This window comes from Varanus komodoensis, unplaced genomic scaffold (genome assembly GCF_004798865.1).
Source record: "Varanus komodoensis strain SLA01 unplaced genomic scaffold, ASM479886v1 scaffold11, whole genome shotgun sequence".
Lineage (NCBI taxonomy): Eukaryota > Metazoa > Chordata > Lepidosauria > Squamata > Varanidae > Varanus > Varanus komodoensis.
This window is the reverse complement of record NW_025335317.1, coordinates 22,244,046-22,269,176: the sequence shown is the minus strand read 5'-3', so window position 1 is coordinate 22,269,176 and position 25,131 is coordinate 22,244,046. Positions and strand designations below refer to the sequence as shown.

The 25,131-nt window shown below is 39.7% G+C and overlaps 1 protein-coding gene across 1 annotated transcript in view; it reads right to left on the bottom strand.

The window, feature by feature from the left end:
* Positions 1 to 25,131, bottom strand: part of PCDH15 (protocadherin related 15) — a 405,567-nt gene that overhangs the window by 173,545 nt on the left and 206,891 nt on the right. Inside the window, exons 15-17 of the mRNA XM_044420577.1 lie at positions 8,726 to 8,919; positions 5,237 to 5,369; positions 2,730 to 2,809 (exon numbers count right to left, since the gene is read on the bottom strand). Coding sequence (XP_044276512.1) covers positions 2,730 to 2,809; positions 5,237 to 5,369; positions 8,726 to 8,919 — 407 coding nt within the window. The remainder of the gene's footprint in view (positions 1 to 2,729; positions 2,810 to 5,236; positions 5,370 to 8,725; positions 8,920 to 25,131) is intronic.

Genomic DNA, 25,131 nt, shown 5'->3' with positions numbered 1-25,131 from the left:
TGACACTTTACAAACCACCTACTGTGTTTGTCACCAAAAAGCATGTCATTTTAACTACTACAAAGGAGTTCTGTTCAGAAGCAAAGCAAAAAGCAATGATTTTGAAAAGAAAGGCAACATATAGGTTGTGATGAGAATTTTAGACAACTATTTTCTATTTTGTTTGCACATAAAAAGCATAAAAAGTAAGCAGTGGGAATAGACTAAAATTACTCTCTTAGAGAAAGTTACAAGGCAAGTATGTTTCCCCACATCTCCATTAAAGTCTGCTGATGCAGGCAGGGATGTCTTTATTACACCACTGTGGATAAAATGCGCACTTTTAAAAAACAGATTATCTACTTTGGCCGAATGAGCAGTGTAACAAGTGTGGTTTATGCATACAACAAGGCACAGAAGCAATCTGAATTCATGACCAACTGTTCAGGCAAAGGGTTCATCACACACAATAAATATGACATTCTCTCTTTCTGTGCAGCTAAAGCAATTCTATGACTGGTTAGCAAACATTTCCATGTGGAGCTATATACACTTTCAATTTCTCGGTTTCCGTATTTCCATTTCACAGCCTTGTTCTGCTGAAGAAATTGGGAATTAACATAAAAACAGAACTGAGCAGAGACCTTTGACTGTTGAGTAGTATAGAAATATAATAAATAAATAAGAAGCTGCAATTGATTCTTTAAGAGGATGAAGGAAGGACTGAGGGATCTGAGCAACATTCTATCTAGTACAATATTTTGAGTCTGAATTGGAAGGAGAGGAGGTGTTGAAATTCTTTGCTGAAATATCAAGACCTATAAGATCACCAAGCAGTTGGTGAGAACCAGACCACTCTTGAACAGGGGGGAAATTTAATAAGTCCAGTCTTTCAACGGTGACTCAAGTAAGGGGACCAATTGTTAGTCAACTTCCTACCCACAACCAGTAGGAACTTCCCTTAGGATGGCATGGCCTTGTTTGGCTAGAAAGGGAGGAAAGGAACTGAGTTTGGATCCAGCTTCTTGACTTGAGCAATACTTCCTCAATCACCTTGGAATGCTGTACACTGGGAAAAGCAGGCCCAGTTCCCACAGCCGTGTAGCCTGCTACAACATGGTCTGAATCTCCTGACAGTTCCATTGCATTAGATCCTGTCAAACTTCCACTGGCTTATTTCTGAACTCCTCTGCTTCACATTATGAAGAGATTATCTTTCCATTACATTCTGTAATGTAGATGCAACATTTTTGTGCTTATGTTTTACATCTGTTTGCTACTAGGTATGAATCATTGAAATAATTAATCTATATGACAGTTGTCTCACTGTGGCCATCGTGGCTGACATCAGAAATAGTGTAATTCTGTTTCCACACAGCTTAGCTGGGAAAAACGGTCCATGAAATGCATAATAGGTGTGTTTGATATTGTTCCATTATAGCTTCCATACATTTCTGAAGATTTCTTTGACTCGCTATCTGCACAAACATAAAGAATATCTTGCTTTCCTTGCTTTTACGGACTGCAGGAATTAATTAAATAGGTACTGAAATATAGGTGTCTACTACCTCTAAGGGGATTATACCTCTAAATTCATAGGCTATTCGCTATGTAACAGATCCAGATATTTATCCAAAAACAGATGCTGCTCTTGACTTTGAATAGGAAGTGCACACCTGTTCTTAAACCTCCAGATACAGTGTGCAAGAGTTTACAAAGTTTTTTTTAATCTAACAGGAAGTAAATGGTCAGAATATTTTTAGGTCAGAAGAAATATAATCTTCAGGAAAATCAGCAGCATTTCAGTATTAGATCTGGGAAAAACTACAAGATTACCATCACATCTTCAGTTTTTAGCATCTATTCTGCTTATACCAGTATTCACAGTGGTATTCAAAACCCCTTTTTAATTTTACTTTTTGCTTAGCTAAACTCTTGAGCTCTGAGAACATAATGATAAGCTTCTACTTCTTACTCTTTCCCTAATTTCCAAAAAGGCCCCTCAATGTATCATTCCTTTCCTCTTTATTATAATTAATATTCAGGCAAATAATAGCTTTGCAAATGACAAGTTCTTAAAGGAAAGAAGGTTTTCACTGTATCTGGAACATGTGCTTTCAGTGTTCCATGGTTTTTCTTTACACTAATTAAGGTGGCATCAATTTAGGAGAAAAGCTAAAAGCTTTTTCAGTTAGTAATGCCTGGAATGTCTGACACTGAATTCAAACAATGGCCCCAAAAGGTCTTCCTTTTCATTAAAGCACATTTCAGTTTCAAGACAAGAAATTGTAAGTTTTTAAAAAGTCACTGTCATTAGCAGAAACCTGGCAAGTCTAAAGGCTTCTAATTAATCCCAGGTCACTAGTATAATAGAAGTTTCCATCTCAGTGGGCTTTACCTAGTCAAACATTTAAAATAAATAAATGATCTCGGGTGTGTAATTTCAAAGTTCAGTAGCATTCATGGAGCTACCTTTAGTGCATGAAAGCTCACCTTCAAACAGCTGAGCACCTTGGATTTAGAAGATGATTTATTTGCACACAGCGTATGCATACAATTGGTTTGGGAAATGGAAAATTCAGGCTGCAACCCTGTAACCACATACCTGGGTCTAAGCCCCACTGAATTCAGAGAGACTTACTTCTGAGCAGGCACCCATAAAAGTGCAAAATCCTAGGCAACATTCCATTTACACTCAAGAAAGGTGAAACATGAAATTATAATATCAGCTTTAAGGATTATCCACTTACGTTCGAGAAAGGTTAAAAACTCGTTGGGGATCTCCATTCTGTATAAGGTATGTTATCGGGTCACCCTCTCGATCTGTTGCCTTCAGAACAACACAAACAAGCGACATGTTACAGGTCATAGTTTGTTTTAATCAGTGCTTTGTTTTGTTTGAGGGGGATCAGGCTCAGTCATGATGGACAGCACATTAAAACACTAATTAAAACATTTATAACAATTACATATTTGACAGATTCAACTCTAGATCAACTGATTGTATGTGTTTTGTCCCCTCCAGAGAGTGCCTCTACTTTGGCAGCATAAAGAGTGTGTTTTCATTAGCATGATAATTGCTTACTGGAATTTCAGAAAATTTGAATATTTGCATACTTAAGCTTTAATCAACAATGACTGACAGAAGAAGAGGGAATAAAGAGGCTTTTGGTAGGCAGTAAAGTCCCCAGCTTATTTTCAAAATTAATCAGTAGGGATTATTTATTGGTGAATTGCTAAACATGATAACTCTGTTTAAACCTTGTATTCATTTGGTTGCTGCTTAAAATATGCAATATAAAGACCATACTGGACAGCTATCTGTTTGAAAAGAGCATAAAAGTTATTAGACAATGCCGTTAAACAAGAACATGCAATTTGTACAGCTTACAGAATAAACATATGAAAACTATTTTACTTGGCTTAAAAATATAGTGTTCAATGCAGCCATAGTTCAGCACACCGAAGTCTCATTAGCACATACTTTCAGCCTAATCCTATACTTGTCCACCCAGAAGTTAATTCCACTGTATTCAATAGGTAAAGGATTGCTCCAAGATTTTCTTTGAAATCAGTGGGACTCCAAAGTGCATAATTTTGGCTAATCCAAGTGTTTGTGAACATAATTCAAATACATCAATTACAGTTTCATATGGAAAATAGGTAAAACAGAGCACTATTTTTCCAAACTTCCAAGGACATCATAAGTTTCAAATCTTTCTACAAAATAATAAGATGTTGCAAGTCTTAGTTTAATGTGGAAGGCAGATCTCAGTAATTAAATGATTGTCATGTGATACTGATATATTTTAACCTTCTTGGAGCTGGATCAAACACTCATATTTAGGCTTCTGTACTGTTATTCCTATTGTTAAGCTTAGAATTGCCCACTTCTCTCTATATTTTGCCAGCTAAACCTGTTCTTCCCATCTTCCCATCCAGAGACCCATAGTGATTGGATGGGTTAGAAATATCCCAAATAAATAAATAAAATCTTCTTGCTCAGTTTAATATAACTTATTTTGACTACAACTGGTTCATCATAAACCATATGTGCTAGTGAGTAAGTAGTCAATGAGAAAGACAGACAGTGAAAAGAAAGCAAACAGTAAGCTCTCTGTATCAAACATATAGCCTAAGGTCCATCCAGACAGTGTCAGAATCAGGGCCTAAATGGCCCTAAAAGTGCCTGCAGAGCTGGGACATCTTTGCAAGCACTTGCAGGAGCAATTATGCAGTGCAGCTGGAGGTCCGGGAGACCAGCATAAGAGGCTGCACTGCAGTGCTGCTCTTTGCCACTGCGACATGAGCTGTCCTGGTGACTCCCTCACGCTCTAGCAGTTTGCATTGCCTCACCTGAGCCTGCCTGCCCCAGTCTATTCCCGCTTCCACCCTTGTTTCCAGTCTGACCCTGACTCGCAGGTACCTGCACCTATTCTCCCTGACCTTACCTTGCTCTGGATGTGACTGTCTTTCCGGAACCTGACCTTTGCACAGTGCCTTTGGATTGTGATAACTTGGACTGCGCTTGCGTGGATCGTCGACTCCCTAGCTTTGATCCTGGACACTTAAACAAATGTGCCTCTTGCTTTGGCCTCTCTGAACCCACGGCAGAACCTGCAGCACAGTCCTGGTCCTGGCATTCTAACCATACCAGCTAGTTATCCATCCACCTTACAGATGGCTGCTTTTCATGCTCTGGGTAAGTGCAAGATAAAATTGCCAGCATATTTTCTGGCCCTAGCATACAGCCTTCACACAGCTATGAAAATGCACAGGTAAAATGGATCCCATGGAAATGAGAAGTATTTTTAGCAAGAGAAGTTATCCATAGGAGGCTGCTTTTAAAATCACAGGAGAGCTGCAGTTGCTCAGAGAGAACGTGAGAACAATTATGAGCAAGTTACCCCTGAAAAGGCCATATATTTTTCCCTTACTGCCTCCTGCAATAGCAGAAGTGTCATGTATGTTCTCAAGTCCATATGAGGCAAGAAGTGAAGTCCACATCAACTAGCATTTCAGTTGAAATAAGGGTGCACCTGCTCAGAATCATCTGAAATGTACAGATTTTCTGTGGCCATAACTTAGGGTTCCACAGCACACGATCAAATGATTTTCAAGGGGTTCAATAATTGCAGAAAGTTCAAAAACCCATGATACAGAGAAACTTCTGTGCAATATTAAAAAGAGCTAAGAATCAAAATCATCACATAAGCAGAAAAAGCTCTGTAAATGCTTACATTGAAGCATTCTGTACCTGCAAATTAAGCAAAATGGCACCAATTCTCATGGCCTCACTGAGTTCAAGGCTGTACATCTGCTGAGGAAAGCGGGGTGGGCTTTGATTGTTTGGAGGAAGGACCTCAATGTAAACAGTTGTGATGGAGCTCCTGCAATCACAAAAAACAAATATAATCCAGTCAAGATCAATTCATACTTTCCCAAGTAGTGTCAAGTGTCAAGGCAGGTTATAAGAGCCTTCACTTAGCAAGCACTGTAGCCTTCTGCCAAGCAAAGAGACACATGTTTTAATTTCTAACTGAATTACTGGTACTTATTCTGAGTTTTTAGAAACCAAGACTGCATTCCTATACCCCACTACATGGAATGAACCCCCACAGTAGCTAGAAAACTTTCCATCTTGTACCATCCATATCTACGTAAGAAACAGCACTTTTATTTATTGAACTGGAGTGCCCTAACTTTGTGGATGTCAACAAACCTAATATCTTGGTTAAATAAACCTGATCAGAAAGAATTCTGCTAAGCTTCTTTCCAAATCCAAAATTAATGCATTTGTCCTTTGCATTGTGGAACTGGGAAAGCAATTCAACTGGGTAACCCAGTCTGATAAATAAACTTAGGCAAGTAGTTCTTATATGAACTGATGTTGTGTTTTGGCCACTCAGAGAATTGCAACTACTGGTGAGGATGTAGTCATAACAGTAAACCTAGAGCTCTGACAGCTAAGTCAGATTTTATCCAAAAAATAAGAAGGGGTTAAAAACTCTCTAAGGAATTCTGGCAATCTCATTGGACATTCTATTTATGCTCTGTTAAAATGGTTATGGGTGTATCAGGGCCATGCCAGTTTTACTCTGGAAGCAATTAATCTACCAAATGAGTTCCTAGGGGATACATTGCCAGGGGATCAAAAGATACCTCCATTGTACAGTCACATTGGCATGGAACTTAGCAAGGTCCATGTTTCAGTAATAAAAGAAACAGCAGCAAGAGCCCTAAGTCTTCCACTGGGATGTGAATCAAGAATGAAGGCATGTATGTGGAATGTACAAAATAGGGTTGAGCTCAGCGCAGTCTTTGAACAGCAGAGCAGTTTTGTTGATGTCATCCATCCATCTTGGATTGGTCTGTAGGAGGTGAATGCAACATTTCCAGTTTAGCTCAGTTTTAGACAACCTAAAATAGTTGTTCACTGAGTGATTACTCCATGGGTCACACAAATTGTGAAGGCCGCAGGAGGCAGAGAGGGAAAGAGAGCATTGCTTTTATCAGAACAACTTGGAAATGCAGTTTTTAAGAACAAAAACTATAGATTTTTTTAAGGCTAAAAAAGAATGGCTTGGGTGACAACAAGGCCTTGAAGCACTGGGCTGGATATTCATATTTGTCTCTTAAATAGAATTAAGAAAAACGTAGATAGAACTTCTAGTATTTGTAGTATCTGTGTGTTCATTTTATAAAACCAAGAATATTGGCTATCATTTATAGTCCTAGTCCTTGAATTAACAAAGATGCATGAAGACAATGCTTAATTATACTAAACAACAGTGACAGCAAAAGCAAGATAAGAATTGAAATTAAATTCCTGTGGGTTCTAGGTCAATATAATATGATTTTCCAAGGATGAATGAAATTTCTTCACATTTACATGTAGCAGTAGGACTGTTCAGTCAATAGCTTTCTGCATAAACAGCATATATTTGGAAAGGGATGTGGAGCCACACTTTCCAATCCTCTCCCGGCATTCACACACATGGTCCACATATGCAGCTGAGCATCAAAAAGGAAAGCCTGAGGGAGAAACATACACACTCAAGGATCGCAATTTGGTCAAGAGTACTTGGGCTTTCCTTTCCAATGGTTCATTGAATGTGGAAGCATTGGGTGTGGGCCTGAGAAGAATGGCCACTCACATGGAGGGCTAACAGTCACAACAGTACACACACAGAGAGACACACACTGTATAGGAAATAGAGTTTGGACATCCCAGTTTTGCCCACAATAAACAGGGGGCTATTTGGATAGCTCCCCATTTCTCACTCCCAATGCATAATTAAATGAGGTTTGAATCTTGGGCGTGTTTGTTTCCCTCCTCTCTCCCCACACTTAAAATATAACACTCCAGGCAGAAGAGCTTGTCCTCTCTCTCTTTCACCACATAGCTAGGTGAAAGGGAAGAGATATCACTCAAACAGGTATGGGCAAATTCCATGATACCTATTTGGTATGGCTGTTTCTATTCTATTTTATTCTATTTTTAATTGTTGCTTATAATTCATTGGAAATTTCACATTCAGTCATTTTAGTGCTGAAGGTTTCCAAAAACTTAACTGGGAACTAAATATATACTTTTCCCCATCCTTGTTGTGCTAGAGTGTGGCCCAATTCATATATGTTCTAGCCAACTTGATTCATATTTGCATCAGCATACCAGAATACTGTTCTCTTACAAACAAGGACATGTGTGGGTTTCAATGAATTTTGGATTAATCTGGATTTGTCTCTATTGAAATATGCATGATAGCATGGCCACTGCCCTGTCCCCCCTGCTCCTTCCTGAGTTATGGAGATGTGCACTTCTGGAAAACTACCCCACTGCAAACTACAACAGGCCAGCAAGGACTAAGGTACCCCAGCCTTTCTGTTTTAATCTGAAGTATTCTGTGAGCTAACAAACCAGCCCTCGTTTATTTTATTTGTCTCTGCAGGCAGGATTGAGAAAAACTTTATTGTTTGCTCCTAACAAGTGGAGATTACAAGGATCTAACAAGTGGAGATTAGAAATTGAATGGCTTTGCTGAAGCAAATGTAAGTTTCCATGGGGTGTATTTCATTGCTTGTCCAATGTTTGCACAGCTTACAATTTGTGCTCCAAATTGAGCTAAGGCACACTATGAGATTGTACCATCTGGATAAAAGGTTACCTCCAGCTTAGAGATCCTTTTACTTCCAGTGTATTTGGAGATATCACCCTTACATGATAGTTGGCAATTTACAGAACAAGTGGCTACTTTTGCTCCATTTTTTTCCTCTTCCTGTCTCTTATTCTCAGTCTCTTTAAACAAACACTGAAACTAATAAATACAGGTGATAGGAGGCTTAGCTTGGAACCATTTACCGTTTTTGAAAAAACCAAGACAATCTATTTGCTGCATTGAACATACTGCATACAAACAACTCGGTGCAGAATATATACTTTTTCTAGTCATGGCAATATCATTATTAGGATTGCAGTCCTACCCACACTTACCTGGGAGAAGCTCCCACTGAACTCAGTGGGACTTATTTCTACATCTACAGGTATAAGATTGGGCTGTACGGTTCCTTTCAAGTATGAAACTTTGCAAAGGATCAGCTGAAGTGCCTCTTAAAAAACAATTCCAAATCACTGATGTCTCATTACTCTGATACTTGTAATCCTTCTTTGGTTTGAAGTGTGGAAAGGTTAATTTCTCAGCTATACGCAAACTAAAGCAAACAATTTAATTATAATATTAATTACCTCCTCTGTGCAAGTGGAGCACTGTCAGATGCTTTGACAGTGAGGGCATAGGAACGTCCTACTGACAATACAATTCCTGTTGCAATGGTGATAAGGCCTGTCTGTTCATTGATTATGAAGTCTCCCTGATCCCCAGCCAGGATTTCATATACGATCTGTCCATTTGGACCCTCATCTGCATCCATGGCGGTCAGCTGCAATTGAAAAACAGAAGTGAAATTTATTTATTATTTATTTATTTGTTAAAGGCTTTTATATGCCATCCTATTATATAAAAATCTCAGGATGGCTTACAATGTTTAAAACAACAATTAAAACAACAACAATTTCTAATAAATAAATTGAAACAGAATAATATATAAAACAAAACAGTAAATCACAAAACAAAACAAGAGCTACTAAATGTTAAAAGTTGTTGATTTTAAAATACTGTTTAAATAAAAAGGTTGACCTGGCGCCGAAAAGAGTATAAGCTCAGCACCAGACGTACCTCTCTGGGAAGTACATTCCAGAGTCTGGGCACCACAGCAGAGTAGGCCCTTCTCTGAGTTGATGACCTTTTTACCTCTCTTAGAGAGGGTTCCCGGAGCAGGGCTTCTCCCGCAGATCTTAAGGGGCATGAGGGCGTATAAGGAAGGAGACGTTCCTTCAGGTTCCTGGTCCCAAGCCGTTTAGGGAAATGTTTCGTTCTAGGTTTTTGCAACAAATACTTTGAAATAAGAAGGATTTTTTGTGTATGCTAGCTAATCAAGCATGAAAAATCCACATAGCCTCTGTTGTAGCATTCAAGTCGACACTGTGTGTCTGAATGCAAGTACACAGTAAAAATGGCTGTTGTTGTTAGTCACGAAGTCATGTCTGACCCATCGCAACCCCATGGACAACATTTCTCCAGGCCTTCCTGTCCTCCACCATCTCCCGGAGTCCACCCAAGCACACACCAACTGCTTCAGTGACTCCATCCAGCCACCTCATCCTCTGCCGTCCCCTCCTTCTTTTGCCATCTATTGTTCCCAGCATTAGGCTCTTCTCCAGGGAGTCCTTCCTTCTCATTAGGTGGCCAAAGTATTTGAGTTTCATCTTCAGTATCTGGCCTTTTACGGCAGTAAAAATGGTGAAGAGTACTTAACTTATTATTGTAACCACTGCCTTAAAGGAAGTTGGGGCAACTAGTTTTTGCCAACACTGTTCCCTTGTTTATTGCAGCCTCTTGTGCTATATTCCCCTCAGTTTTGGACAATGTCTCAAAATCTGGAGCTACTTTTGGGAATGGGGAGACAAGGCTTAAATGGGCTGGGAGAATGAACCAAAATTTAGCGCTCCAAATTGCATGGATGTAAGTGCGTTAATCCAAGGCAAGGTCACCATTGGATGTAACCAATCAATTTTCATTATTTAGTGAAACCCTACATCTTAAAATAGTACAGTCCCATTTCTACCAATTAGTTCTGAAGAGGATCAGTTCAGCAGTTAGAATGGAATGTGTTCTCTACCTCATGTCATTTATTTTATTTCTATACTGCCCAATACCTGATCCTCTCTGAGCAGTGAACAACAATTAATAAACACAACATATTGTTCTTGTACCAGCAGCAGGCAGCATATGCTTTGACCTACAACTACCATCATTCCTCACCATTGACTATACTGGCTGTGGGTGATAGGAGCTATAGGGGAAAATGTCCAGAGGGTCACAAGTTGCCCTTATACAGAGATGCTCATCTATCACACATTTGTGTTTGTTCACGAGTCACAAAGTAATTTATTTTCCTTCTATTTTTCCTTGTTCATTTCCACTATAGGAAAGCCTCCACTATATGACAGGTGCTTTAATACCTTTCCTAAAACCTTTGCAAAATTCAGAAAAATCTTTTGCAAATCCCCCATGAGAAACCTTGCAATATGAAACTACTGCAACATTGGATGCATTTTTGGGTGGGCAAGGGATTGTCTGCTTTTAAATCACCTTCTGATAGAGCTGTTCCATTAGATGCATTTTGTTTTGTTTAGGGGTTTTTATTTTTGACAAACATTAAGGATAGTGACCAATAAATGACTAGCTAATACACCTGATCAGAAGCATTCTATGCACTGTAGACATGAGTCCTTAGTCTGGATCCAGACTTAGTCATGACTAATGTGTGCCTCACTGAAATAACTGAAATCATACTTTAAATGTGCAAATCCATTCATAATCACAACATGCCACACCAACCTACTATGGACTGTGATATGATTAACTTTAAACATAGCTGAGTTTTGGAATTTACATCACCTTATGACTGCATTCTGTGCTTAATGGAGATCACAATAGGGTGGGGGAGTAATGCTTCCCAAATTTATGGCCCCATAATTGAAGAGGGCTCCCCTTTTTCCAGTGGTGGGAAACCTGGCATACCTGCATTGCTCTGATTGGCTGGAGGACAATGTATTTTTCCACAAAATATCCCATTTGAAGGGGCACTCTCGGAAATGGAAACACACACGCTTGCATTGGCCTTATTGGATGAGGATGGTGGGTGCTCCAAACATATTGGACTACATTGGACCATGTGCTCAATGGCAGAGCTCATGCTTAACATGCAGATGGTCCTGGCTTCAACCGCGGCATCTTCAGATGAAAAATCTGAAGGGAAAAATCCTGCCTGAACCCGAAGAACACCTGTCAGGCAAGGTGGTCTGACTCTGTATAAAGCAACTTCCTACGGTCCTTATGATGTATTAGGGAGAAAGGTCCATTACGTGCATGCAGTAGGGATTACTTCTGAGTAAATATGTGCAGAAAGGTGCTTCAGACTGCTATCCTTTGAGTAGTGTTATGCAGTCCATCAGCTGAGGGGGACAGAGTACAAATGTGCACTCAGCAATGTTCTCCTTATTTTTATGGCTTAAACTTCTCTGAAACGATGCTTCATTTAAATATTTTTACATTTCCCTGTAAGTTTACAAATAGTCACTGACCTCTTAAATGAATACAAGGTCAATGGCAGCTTTTACTGTGACAATGTGAAAGAAGAAACTGGTAGAATACACAAATACATAAATCAACAGTATTAATTACATTTACAAATGAAGCTGCTTTGAAGTGCTAAGTCATCTGAAAAACATTCTGGGGCAAACAAAGCCTTAAAGGGAGAATTAGAGTCGAAGCACACGCTCAGCTTTCCATGATTTTGAAAATTTGAGCAGCAGGTGTCCTTGGCTGATAGGCTCTGCAGTTTACATGATTTTGGAAATACCTGCATGTCAAGAAGAGGCTGAAAAAAGGGTTTCGTTCTACTGTCCCTGTGTATCATCCTGCAGCAGCAGCAGCAATTTTGTTCTTTAAACATGGGCAATACTCACTACTTGACAATGATAAATATGTTCTGTTACTGCTCAGGCAACGGCTTGATTTGCATTAAGCAAATGAGGATCCATAAGAAACATTTAGAGCACCTCGTCTCAACAATACCATGCCTTTTACAGGGCTGCCTGTTAGATTTGTTGACAGTATTTTAAACAAGGTCTCATTTGGCTGAACAAAGCCCTCTTTACCAGATTTGCTTTTATTTGCCAAGGTGTGGAAAAGCTAATAAGACACCCTGACTTGAAGTACTTCCACACCTGTCATGAACTAAAAAGTTCAGGCAAATTGGTCTGACTCCCAAATGCCTAACCTGATTACTGCCTGCAGAGCTAAAGTGAAACCTGCACTTGTTCTGTGCCAAAGCAGCTCTGCCTTCCAACCACCACCCTTGGAATAAGTGTTGCAGCCAAACAGGGTTACTTTCCCAAAGTCACACACAATTAGCATACATTTATTTCAGCTGCACAGGTAGTGTTATGAAAATTACTGAGTAGTGATGCAGCTGACACCTTTGGATTAATAAGCTGTTGAGGTTTGGCTGAACAAAGCTACTGCATACCATGTTCTCATTTGTCCTAGTATTACACTTCCACCCAGAACTGCATCTTTAAAAGTGAATGTGATATAAATGTCCCTAACAGTTATTGAAAGGATGCATGGAGTGGGCGGGCATTTCTCATCCTTGTTTATTTCCTCAGTGTTATTAAACATGAGAAAACACTGATAATTCCACATCTAGGGGTACATGAAAAACACAGCCTGTACAGGTTGCCTTTTCATCCTCTTCTGACATGAACACAGGTGAAGTTTCAGCATTGGCCATATCATGGAAGCAGATGATTTGTGAGGATGAACACAATGACCCAGTTCATGAATAACTCTGACCCATGGTATAGATTAGGGATGCAGGTGGCGCAGTGGTTTAAACTGCTGTGCTGCTGGGCTGGTTGATAGAAAGGTCACCGATTTGAATCTGCAAAACGGGGTGAGTTCCCGTCGCTCCGTCCCAGCTCCTGCCAACCTTGCAGTTCGAAAGCATGCAAATGCAAGTAGATAAAAAGGTACCACTTCGGTGGGAAGGTAACAGTATTCCGTGCACTTTGGAGTTTAGTCATGTCGGCCACATGACCACGGAGACTGTCTATGGATAAATGCTGGCTCCCTTGGCTAGGAAATGGAGATGAGCACTGTACCCTAGAGTCAGGCATGACTGGACTACAATGTCAAGGGGAAAACTTTACCTTTACCTTTATGGTATAGATTGCTGATTTCTGGGCTGCTGTGATGTGTAAATGCAGGCACACAAACCATAGTTTATTAACCACAAACAACACATTAGTTGTGAATTCTGGGTTACTTAAACAATGAGTTATTCTGATATGCAAACTTTCAACCATGGGTTATTGTTGAGTAATTTTGCCAGGCTACAGAGGAGGTGGGCCAGACTGGTAAAAAAGGAACAACTGCTCTACAGGGCACTGCCTAAATTAACTTTTATGTTGTATTTTATCATGTTGTATTTTCACAAATGTTGTGAACTGTCCAGAGAGCATCTACTATTGGGCAGTAAAGAAAAGTAAGGTATTGATCAATAAAAGAGCAACCTGATGACAACCCTTAATATATTTTGCAAACAGGATGAATAATGAATGTAAACTGCTATCATCATCTGCACAAATTTGGAAATAAGGACAATCTTACTTAGTGTGAGCATCCTCTATGGATATGGATATTCTTTTTTGTCTATAAACATGTTATATTTCTTGTTATTATGCTCTGATTGTTTTTATAATGGGAAAAAGGGATGTACATTGTAAAACAGAACGTAGAATGTTTGCAGTAGCCCTTTCAGACTGTATCTATTCTGATACTTTAAAAAAAAATGTTTTCTTAAAAATAAACTGGGGTCCCATGCTGTTAAGGGCTTTAAATGCACATTTTGAATTGGGCTGAATTGAACTGGCAGGCTTCCGTCTCAAAGCAATGGCTGCAACCATTGTTCACCTTCCGCTTAGGTTTCTATGGATTCTACCAAAGGAACCCCATACCCTGAAACCAGTTTGCATGCTCTGAAACCATTGGGAGGCCTTACTAGACTTGATGGATTTACAGGGACCAGCATTCCAGCTTGTTGTCTTCTGGTGTTTGTTCTCCAACAAGGCTCATATAAACTTCCAGTCTGCCTCGTCATGGGTATAGTTAAACAGAGGCATTGCTCATAGGCCCATGAGGAGTTAGTCTCCTCCCCCACAAGAAAGGAAAGAGTATACAAAAGATTATAGAGGTTTTCTCACACTTTGATCTCTGGAAGAAATAGAAGGGACCTGGATACCTTAAGGAACACCTTCTTCCATATTTGCCCTCCTACCCCCTGAGATCGGCAGCAGAGGCCCTCCTCTGGGAATCCTCCATGAAAGACATTAGGAGGCAAAGTACCCGGAGGAGGGCTTTCTCTGCAGTGGCGCCCCGCCTATGGAATGTGCTCCCCAGAGAGGTCCGCCTGGCGCTGTAGTTATTTGTTTTTCGGCACCAGGCGAAGACCTTTTTATTTCAGCAATATTTTAATAAGTTTTAATATCATGACTTATATGTTTTTATTGTAGCCAGTGTGGGTCGATAATTTTATCTATGTTATATTTTATTGTATTTTATCTATGTGAGCCATCCTGAGGCTTTCACGACAGGACGGCATATAAATACTTTAAATAAATAAACAAACAAACTTTAGAGGTTTGTGAACTCTTAATATAAAGAAGATCTGGTCATTTTGTTGCCACTCAAAATCTCCATGAAGATGTATCCTGAGATATCTCATGTAATTATAATCAGATCTTGCAAAACTAGCTTTGTGCATCCAGTTTGTATCCACCCTTTTCCATTCCCACTATTCATTTCAAACTTTGGATCATGTCCTTGCCCATCCACATTTTTCTTAACAGTGCTTGAAATACTAAAATATCAGTTTCTCAAACACAATTTTGCATATATGCAAAAGGTTTTCACTTTCTTCTCATGCTTAGAAAAAATATAAAGAGGCTTCTAAATTAGAGGTCAGCAGGCACACTTCTGTTTTGCAAATTAGTTGAAAACTGGGCCAGAGAAATTGGAATGCTATTACTTTTGTGTGGACATTTTATTTTAGATAGGTATGTCCTTCACAGAAATAAGTACTTTTGGGGAATGTAAATACATAAGCAGAAGCCAGATTCTGCATAATTGTCTTAATTTCCACCTTCTCTCATCTGCTGCTGATTTCCTTATGCCGGTGAATGCATTTATCTTCATGGTCAATTTCATGCTGACCACAGAACCACAGTCCAATCCTCAATCTAAGCAGAGCTTCACCCCACTGACTTCAACATGACTGAGTCCCAAAGAAAGTATCTGTAAAGCATGAAGAAGTATGATCTAATATTTTATCTATTTTTCTTAAGTAGCTTGCTATTTGGTTTAGTTTAAGAAGTGAATGGAAGGCAAGGAGGAAGCACTGGTGTAGAAAAGACAGAGGAACTATGGAAGAAAATCAGGTGCATCCAAAGATATAAGAAGCAACAGGGAAGAACTTATAACACAGAGAGATGAGTGTGAAGGATGTGGCTAGACCAGAGGTTTCATCCTCAATGCATTCTTCCAGAAAGATGAATCCATTTCAACTTCTTTTCCAGACAGAGGTCAAGTACAAGGGGAAAATGAAGAAAATATAACCCTCTCCACATCCTGAAGAGCTTAGCCATTACAAAAAAGCATAAAAGAAGATGGGGAAACTACTGAATGGAATCACAAGACTGAAAATTGCAGTTCTAGAGGTTACCGTTAAGATAACACTCGGAGAGGGAAAAACCTAGAATTCAGTTGGCTGTAACCAGTCAACCAATGAATAAATCAAGCCTGCCTATTTCTCTCACTATTCTGCAGTTCAAATAGCTAACAATTTCTAGTCTGAAAAAGCAACAGTGCCCTGCTGCGACTCCAGGTCACACAGAGCTGGATTTAACTCAGACTGACCCAGGCACTACCGAGGCCAGAGATAAAAGCCTTTCTACTTGAATATCTATTGAACAGATGAATTCATATAGTTCAGCTTCAATTATGAAGTCGGCAACACTGGTTTTGCTGATCATACTGTCCGTTGTTGTTGTTGTGGAAAAATGTAACAGAAAGCCAGCTGGGATTCCCCACTCCCCTGGCCAACTGGGCTAACTCCTATCCAGAAATCCCTGGCCCAGAGTCAATGGACCGGCCGCTGAATTCAGCACATGACAAACTCAAGCTTAGGGAAACAAACAACTTTATTAAAAGGTTATAAAAGTAATTCTACCTTCTAACAGCACAGCAAATGCAACATCCCATAGCAGTCACCAGCACAGCAAATCAACAGCAGAATGGAACCTCCCCCACCCCGCCCCCCGCAAAGAGAGGAACAAAACACTTCTCAATCCTTACAGCTTTATTTCCTCCCAGCCTTGGTCAACTGACCATGGAGTGATCCCCTAATTCCCAGTGGGGGGCGGGGGAGACGTTCACCCATTAACTTCAGGTGCTGGCCATCAGTTTGTCGTCACTGATTAAGTCCTGTGGCATTGAGGCCAACTGAGAAGTTTCACCTCTCTAACCAATGGGGAGTTGAAAATTTCTCCCAGGCCTTTGCTGCCTGATCCCCACAAGGCTGTCTCCTGGTATTACCAGCATTTTATTCTTTCCTGAGTTAATCCTTCCCCTACCTCCTGAAGCCTGGACACTAAATTCACATAACAAATATACCAGTAGCTAGTCAACAAACTGTCTCTGCTTGAGTGATCAGATCCATGTGCACAAATGGCAAGCGTAAATGGTGTATGCAAATAATGCATCACAGTAATATATATAGTTGAATATGATTTTAAAAAGATAATAGAAATTTGAACAAATGGAAGGAGGTGCCAGTAAGGTCATTTGGATTATCATGAGTTCTAAAGCAGAAAACTGCAGGGGCTTCAAGATGAACAGAGGGCTCATTGTATTAGCTGAGACAATATTTTGTTTTTACTCACTGCATCCAAAAGGGTCAGAGGCAGTGTCAGAGTATTCTGGGTCTGCATATGTTTCCTTCTGGTAAAGAGAGCCATGGGTACATTTCTCAAGCAGCCCAAAGTCCTGGAACCAACCCTAGCTATTGCAAATGCCATATGATACTTTCACTAATAGTTTTACTGATGCACTAATGGTTTTACCAACATTTATCTTCTAAAGCTTTAACACCATCTGGTTTGACACATTATAACCACTGCAGATAATGTACTGGAATAGGAACTGTCATTTTTGCAAGACAACTAAATGTTACACAAATTAAATGTTTTATTATTTCAATAATGTAACTCAATTAGTGCATAGAAGAAGCCTTTCATCATGAATTATTGTCTAACTGCACAAATGCACTAAGGTCAGTGCTCTTTTTCTAACCTACTTCATTTTGTTGGAATATCTGGTTTCACAATCTAATCATGACTGACCTAGGCCATTTTTCTTTTGAAGTTACCATAGCTGATTATCATCTCAAAGGAGGCAAGTGCCCTTATAAGTTTCTTAAGCAATTAGAAGGCAAAGCTATTGAAAAGGAATGCAGAGTTTTCAAGGATGTCTCTCAAGATTTGGATGATTATATTTGAGATAAAACCTCTACCCAATCAAAACCCGGTGGAGTTTCTTATTTAAGAGATGTACAGCCAAATCCTATATAAATAAGTTGTATTTAATGGAGCTTACTCTATATGTTACTCTGTTTAGGATAACAATCAGAATTCATAAAGTTTATACTGGGTAGTGTAATTCACTAAGGCTGCTCATAACACTCCAAACTCAGACAATTACTGGCACCTTATCAAAGTCAGAAGTGTAGACGTGCAGGTCACCTCATGTTTCTTCTGCCTTGCAAAACACTTAGATGTCAAATTTCAGTCACTTAAGTATTTTGCCATGTAACATGAGAAGAAAAGGCTAATGTGCCACCATGTTACCAAATATGCTGGCATCACCTGTCTCCTTCTCTCACCAGCCTCTGGAATGGCCACAGAAATCTATCTCTGAGGCTGCTCTTGCAAACTTGGAGCTGTAACAGTACAGTTTCTTCTTTGCAGTCTGTGAAGGTGCTGTCATCAGCAGATTGTTCCTATCATTTCCCTTCTCCAACAGACTCAAACAAAACCTTTGAAGCAGAGCCTTTGAGTTCTACAGTTTACAAACAACATAAACCAAAGTGGGAGTAGCATCTGCCCATGTGAAGATTTGAATCTAAAGTGAAACATATCACCCTTACCTCCCTTTCAGAAAGGCCCTGCCTCTCTCTTAAGAGTGACTCCTGCCGCTTAATGGCCAGATTGTGGGAATGTTGGACTATTCTTAATTCAAGTGCTCATGTCACCTGTTGTCTCTTTACAGGGTCAAGGAACTCCCCCTAAAAGTGTCCCCCAATACTGCTCTGAAGTGTCTTCTTCCTTTTCCAAGTGGGCTGCTTAACATTTTCTGTTTGCATATCTTCACTTTCTAACCTTGCATCTGCAAAGCCATCTGCACACCTCTTCCCCTCTGCCTCCTCCTCTACATTGGAAGAATCCAAATGGGAAGACTGAAATCTGAGGCAGCTGGGCTCCCTCTCTTCAGGTGGGATACAGTTCTCTGAAATCAAAGTCCCAGTTCTGACCTCGAAGAAAGTTTCTCAAGTTGGAATTAGGGTTCCATATTCTCCTATTGCCAGCTAGATTTAGTCTAGCAGCCACAGGATTGTTCCCTAAACCTTTTAATATGTAACAAAAATGGATAGACTCATCTAAACCACAATACCTCAAAAACCCACCTACACTCCAGGGGCTGACACTTTAGAAAAAGAATTACTTCCACTTGGAGGAATGTATATCGAAATACTAGAATAAAAATTCAAGCTGTGGAATTTTGTCAGGTGAAATCCTTGTCTTGGATTAACCAGGTCCCCACAGTAGCTTCTATGTGACTAGACCTTTTTTGTGTGGAAACCATTTCACAGTGGTGCTCAGACCAGTTTTTAAAATTTCCAAATGTACCTACAGATGTAAAAAAATTGGGGACCTCTAATCTTGCTGGCCACCAGTTACTTACTCTTGGTTCAAGGCTATTCAGTGTTGATCTAATAGGATTTTATAGGGATTAGTGAGATAACATCTGTAGAAATACTAAAAATATGATTGTTGTGCTCATTACTTGAAAAGGCTTGAAATCAGCCAAATTATAAAATGAGAGTGATTTTCTACTTTCAGCACCAGCAATGAGCATATACATTTCCTCCCCATCTGCTGATGTTGTTGGTACTGCTCTGCTAGCATTTATATGAAAGCTTTCATTTTTCATCCACAGACTGACCTCAGAAATGAATCCCTTTGCTCAATAGTATATTTCTTTCCATTTGTATGGCAAAGTAACCTTATCTCTCATATCAGTCAGTAAGCTGAACGACCAGCACTTGTGACCTCTTGACAGCTAATCAGTTCAGGTAACTGACAATTATTTCTGGTGTCGGGGTAATCCACCTTACTGGCCAAATGTCTTAACTCTCTTCTGTTTAAGTGCTGCACTTTAACAGAAGACTACTAAGAAGATACAGTGACTCTTTGTTTCACTTCAGATATGTTCATGGTTTTCCAAGAGTAAAGCACTGATAATAAGAACAAGCTATCAGCTCCAAATGTCTCCTTGCCTGAGATACATCTTGATCAAATACACCAATAATACATGCTGGTACAAGTTATGAGCATGATGCAAGACCACAATGAGGAGTCAAAGTGATCCCACTTTTTGGAGCAGGGATGCTGGACTCCTTTCAGACTGAGGGTCAAAATACATTTTAGTTAAGCTCTCAGGAAGCTCATTCCAGCAGTTGGCAGGACTGAAAGACAAAATACCAGCCTATTTTAGCTAAATGCTTTTATGGCCAGTAAGGAGGGGTGTCTCTTGCACTTTACAATTCTGAGAAGGAAGAGGAGGACCAAGTGGGACAGAGGATCTGACAGTTTCAAGAATACCTGCTGAAGTTTCTCAGGCAGAGCATGAGAATCTGCCCACCTTGAGAATGGAGGAAGGCTATTAAGGCTGGGGGAACACAGGGAGAGTTCCTTGATCCAGCCAGGAAACGACAGGTGTAATGAGCAGACCAGTTAGAGGGTGTCTGGCTTTCCTACCATCTAGCCTGCAAGATGATTCAACTGTAACCAGTTTTAATACAAAGAACTGTGCTTCTAAGGTTTCATTTGAGTCTGCTGGAGAAGGAAAGAGGGGAGAGACCTGCTCATAATGGTAGTTGGGGGAAAGGGGAAGGGGGCATTGCCATCTAGGGAAAAGGTCAGGGTAGACAGGCACCCCTACCAGGTCATATTTGACCTCTAGACCCGAAGTTATGTACCCCTGTTTTAAAGGGTACCAAGTACAGGAGCAAAAGAGCGGTGTGGGCTCATGTTGCAACCCTTTACCTGAAAGTCCTGTTTTGAGTAAAAAAAATGTACATTGTTTCAAGCCTTGATTCCAGGTTGGCCCATTAGCTAATCTAATTCACAATGAAGCATCACATGTGAAAGGTTTTCCACTTGGACTTATCTAAAATCAGAGACTACATTTTCATTTATTTGAATGATAGCAATGAGAAAATGAACAATACTAGAGAACTATTCTTTGGTAGATTAAGATAATGACATTCACATAAGTAGAAATTTGAACTGTTACCTCCAAAGATACTTAAAAGAATTAGCAGGCCAATTACAACAAAGCACAGATACCCGTATGAAACTCTGCATTCACTTAAATATATAATTGCAGTGAGCAATGCTTAAAAGATCTCTGGCTGGAGGGGGAATGTATGAAGGGTTTGATTCTGCAGTGTATTGGACAGTAGTACTGAAGCAGTTAATACAAGGTAACGTCTCACAGTGCAGAATACTAGTGCAAATCCTCAGTTATCCTAAGCAATATTCTATACAAGCCACTAAAAGTTGATCCATGCACATTTTTCTTCCTATGAAGGCCAGCACAAGCAACAGAAACAATAACAAGAAAAGAACTTTCTCTCGCTACGGATTTTACCTGACTTGTTGAAAACAAGGATAGCTGACTTTTCACAGTGAAAAATGTCACTTCTCATTTTTCATTGTAACACAACATGCTTATTGTTTTCTACTTTATGGAACACGATAGGAATGAATTATAAAGTATCACTGCTCTTACTGCCATCAAGTTATTTCCAACTTATGGTGACCCTATGAATGAAAGCTCTCCAAAATGACCTGACCTTGACAGCTCTTCATGTTGGAAACTTCATCGTTTGCTTCCATTGAAACTTCTGGCTTGATTGGATTTAGGACCCCCATGTTTCAAATGCACCAGTTATTTCCTGTCAGCTTTATTCACTGTCTACCCTTCACACATCCACTTTATATGGATACAGTGATCAGGAATACAATAGTGTGGATGATCTTGGCCTTGATCTCCAATGAAACATCCTTACACCTGATGATCTTTCCCAGTTCCCTCATTGCTGCCCTTCCAAGTCTCAGACTTTTTCAAATTTTCTGGCTGCAGTTTTCATCTGAATTGATGACTGAGCCAAGATATGGAAATGCTTTCATGATTTTAGCTTCTTTACTGCTGACAGTAAAGTTTTGTAATTAGTCTATAGTCAATTTTTTTTGTTTTCTTGATGTTCAAATGCAGTCCTGCTTTTGCACTTCCTCTTTTCTCTTTATTCAGTAGTTGTTTCAATTCATTGCTGCTTTCTGCCAGTAATATCATCTGCATATATTAAATTATTGATGCATCTTCTGCCAGTTTTCATTCCTTCTTCCTCTGATCCAAATCCAGCTTTTTAATGTGATGTTCTGTGTACAGATTGAACAGATAGGGAGATAAAATTCACTCATGTCTCCCACTTTTGCCTATAGGGAAAAAAAACCTGTTTTTCAATATTCTGTCCTAACAGCAGTTTCTTGTTTATGATACACCTTGCATAAGGACAATCAAGTGCTGAGGCATATCCATTTCTTTCAGGACCGTAAATAGCTTCTCAGACAAAGTCTTTGTGATAATCTACAAAGCACAGATGGATCTTCTGAAATTGTTTGGTCTGCTCCAGTAGTCAACATATATTTGCAATATGATCTAGCGTGCCTCTTCCTTATGCTTCTTCCATAGCTTCTGTATAAGCCGAAGTGCCTGATCTCACCTAATCTTGGATGTCAAGCAGGTTCAGGCCTGTTTAGAATCTGGATGGGAGACCCGAGTCTCGCATTGAGCAGGGGGTTAGACCCAATAGCCTTTTCAGCTCCTTCCAACTCTAAGATTCTTCTATTGTTTTCAGGACCCAGCTTGAACATCAGACATTTCCCATACAGGGTAAAATTCTTTGTTGCAACACCTGGAGTATCACTTTGCTAGCATGGGAAGATACGGCAATTGTCCTTAGTTGCTGCAACTTTTTGTGTTCCAGAACATTTGATTTGTTGTCCATATTTGTCAGGATAATCTTGTTAGTTTTTGGACCAATTCCGTCTTTGTGGTTTGACATAGTTCTATCAGTACACTCTCTACTGTGGGTGTTCCTTCCAAGTGATTCAGAATAGCTTTCACTTCACTTCCAATATTGCAGAAATGTCCTCATAAGATTCCTCTTCAAAGGAGCCTCTAATCATTTTCTCTTTTGTATAGTTCTTTTCTATATTGTTTCCTCATGCACTATATTCTGTCCTGGTCACATAGTATGTTCCCCTGTTGGTCTTTCAGCATTCCTAATCTAGGTTGAATTTCCCTTTGATTTCTTGGATCTTCTGAAAAAGGTTTCTTGTTTTTCTCCTTTTGTAGTTATCTTCTATTTCTTTGCATTGAACATTGTAATGATTCTATTTGCCTCTGCATAATAGTCACTGAAAAGTTGAATTCAGAATTCTGATTCTATTTCGGTCACCTTTAGCTTTTGTTTCTCCTATGTCCTTAGCAATTATGAGTATTTCTTCTTTAGCCCTTCTAGAATTTGTCATTCTTTTTTTACTACAGGATCCATGTTTTTACATTCTTTCCTAATAATGTCTCTGGCTTAATGTGGTTTCAATTTACATTTTTTCTGGTTCACAGTCAATTGGGTTCAGTAATGCAAATTTGTTCCTTATAAGAGTTTTAAATCCCCCAGAAATGCATATTGGTGCTGTTTCTGTTACAGATCTTTTTCAGTTTTACTTTGATTTCTCATATTGATAGTTCAAGGTCATTACCATTAACTATTCATTCCAAGTTATATTTAGGCAAAGCAAATACATATTCTCTGTCTTCTGCTTTCAATTACACAATTTATTTGATTTCTGTACTGGTGATGTCCACCTGTACAACTGTCTGATCAGTTGCCTGAAGTATTTATTTCCAATAAACAGATGGTTGGCTTCACCAAATCCTATGAGTTGGTCTTCTGCTTTGCCATGGAATGTGTCACCAAATTCCTCCACAACATTGTTTTGTTTCCTACTACAAAACAATGTGTTCCACTCACCTATTATTCTTAGCATGACTTGTTTCAGTATATTATAAATTTCCTCTAAACAAAATGTTCTTTTAAAAAATCAGCAACAGCTCTTCCAAATGGTTAGATCGTGTGATTACTGCCACATATAGTGAACCTGAAGTTACAAGCCTCCCAAGGAGTGAGAGATCTCATATCTTTAGAGAACCCATAAGAGGCATGGAAGGAACTTTCTTGAAGAATGTGGCTACACTTGGGCACCCTGTAAGCAACAACAGTATCCTGTCAGCTGATCCTTCCACTCCAGAAACACCAACACAGATGCTAAGATGAAGTGTCATTTTGCAGAAACACCAAGCAACTATGTGACTTGGACAACAGCTCACAAGGATCACAAAGAATGAAACATCCCTTGTCCAGATCAAAGATAATAACAGTGTCTGTTTATACAGATGCCCTGTGAACTTCCAAAGAAAGCTACTGGGCTATCTCTGCCAGCTCATGACTGCAGTATAGTTTGTATTCAAGAAACTCACACAGATAACCACCCAAGACGTGAGACTTGCAGTGAAGTGATCCCATAAACACTATGTAAATACTATGTACGTCAAGCCTAACCTTCAAATATCATTCCCTGCCATCACAGAACAGAATGATATAGAGATAATAACATGAGATGAGGAACTGCAGACTAACTTGTATCCATAAACCACTCAGTACAATACAAAATGCAGAATGGTGCAAAATGTGCAGCCACATTCATAACTGGGACCCAGAGGTCCAATCATATAAGATTGGTTCTGGCCTGCTGGCATTGGCTACCTGTATGCTTCCAGGCCCAATTCAAGATCCTGATCTTAACCTATAAAGCTCTACATGTCTTGGGGCCACAGTACTTGTTGAAGGGCTGCTCCCAGCCCCAATCTATTTGGATAGTAGGCTCAACCTCTGAGGCCTTCATCCAAGGGCCAACCCCTCAAGAGGCTCAGAGGGGGGCAACTGAGGGAGGGCCTTTTCTGTGGTACCCCCTTCCCCCATCTCCCTGTATCCCTTCAATTTTTATTCCTATTATTTGGGTTATTTTTGCCATTTGGATGAACAGCCTTTACAGTAAAGTTAGAAAGGCCTTCTCCAATCTGGAATCTTCTGGATTTGTTGGACCACACCTCCTATCTCCCCCAGATTGGGAAAGGCTGGGTTAGAAGAACCAGCCTCGTTCACATAGTTTTCAGGAGCTTCAGGTCTAGAAGAAGTTGGACAAGAGGGAATAAGGCCAAGACTTGCAACATTTTATGAGCAGGAAACCACATACCCTAGGAATAGATTAAGGGTGCATAGAAAGTACATTCCAGATGTTTTGGACTTCAGCTCCCAGTATTTCTGACCATTGTCCTTGCCAATCATGGTGAAAATGCAGACTTGCTGAGGGAACCCACTTGTGCAAGGATAATAAAAAGGTGTGGAAAGCTACAGGGAGCAAAAGAAACCCTTTAAAATACAAAAAAGGAGAATTATTACTTAAACTAGCTAATCTCCCTGCTGTGGCCTACCCAGTACCAA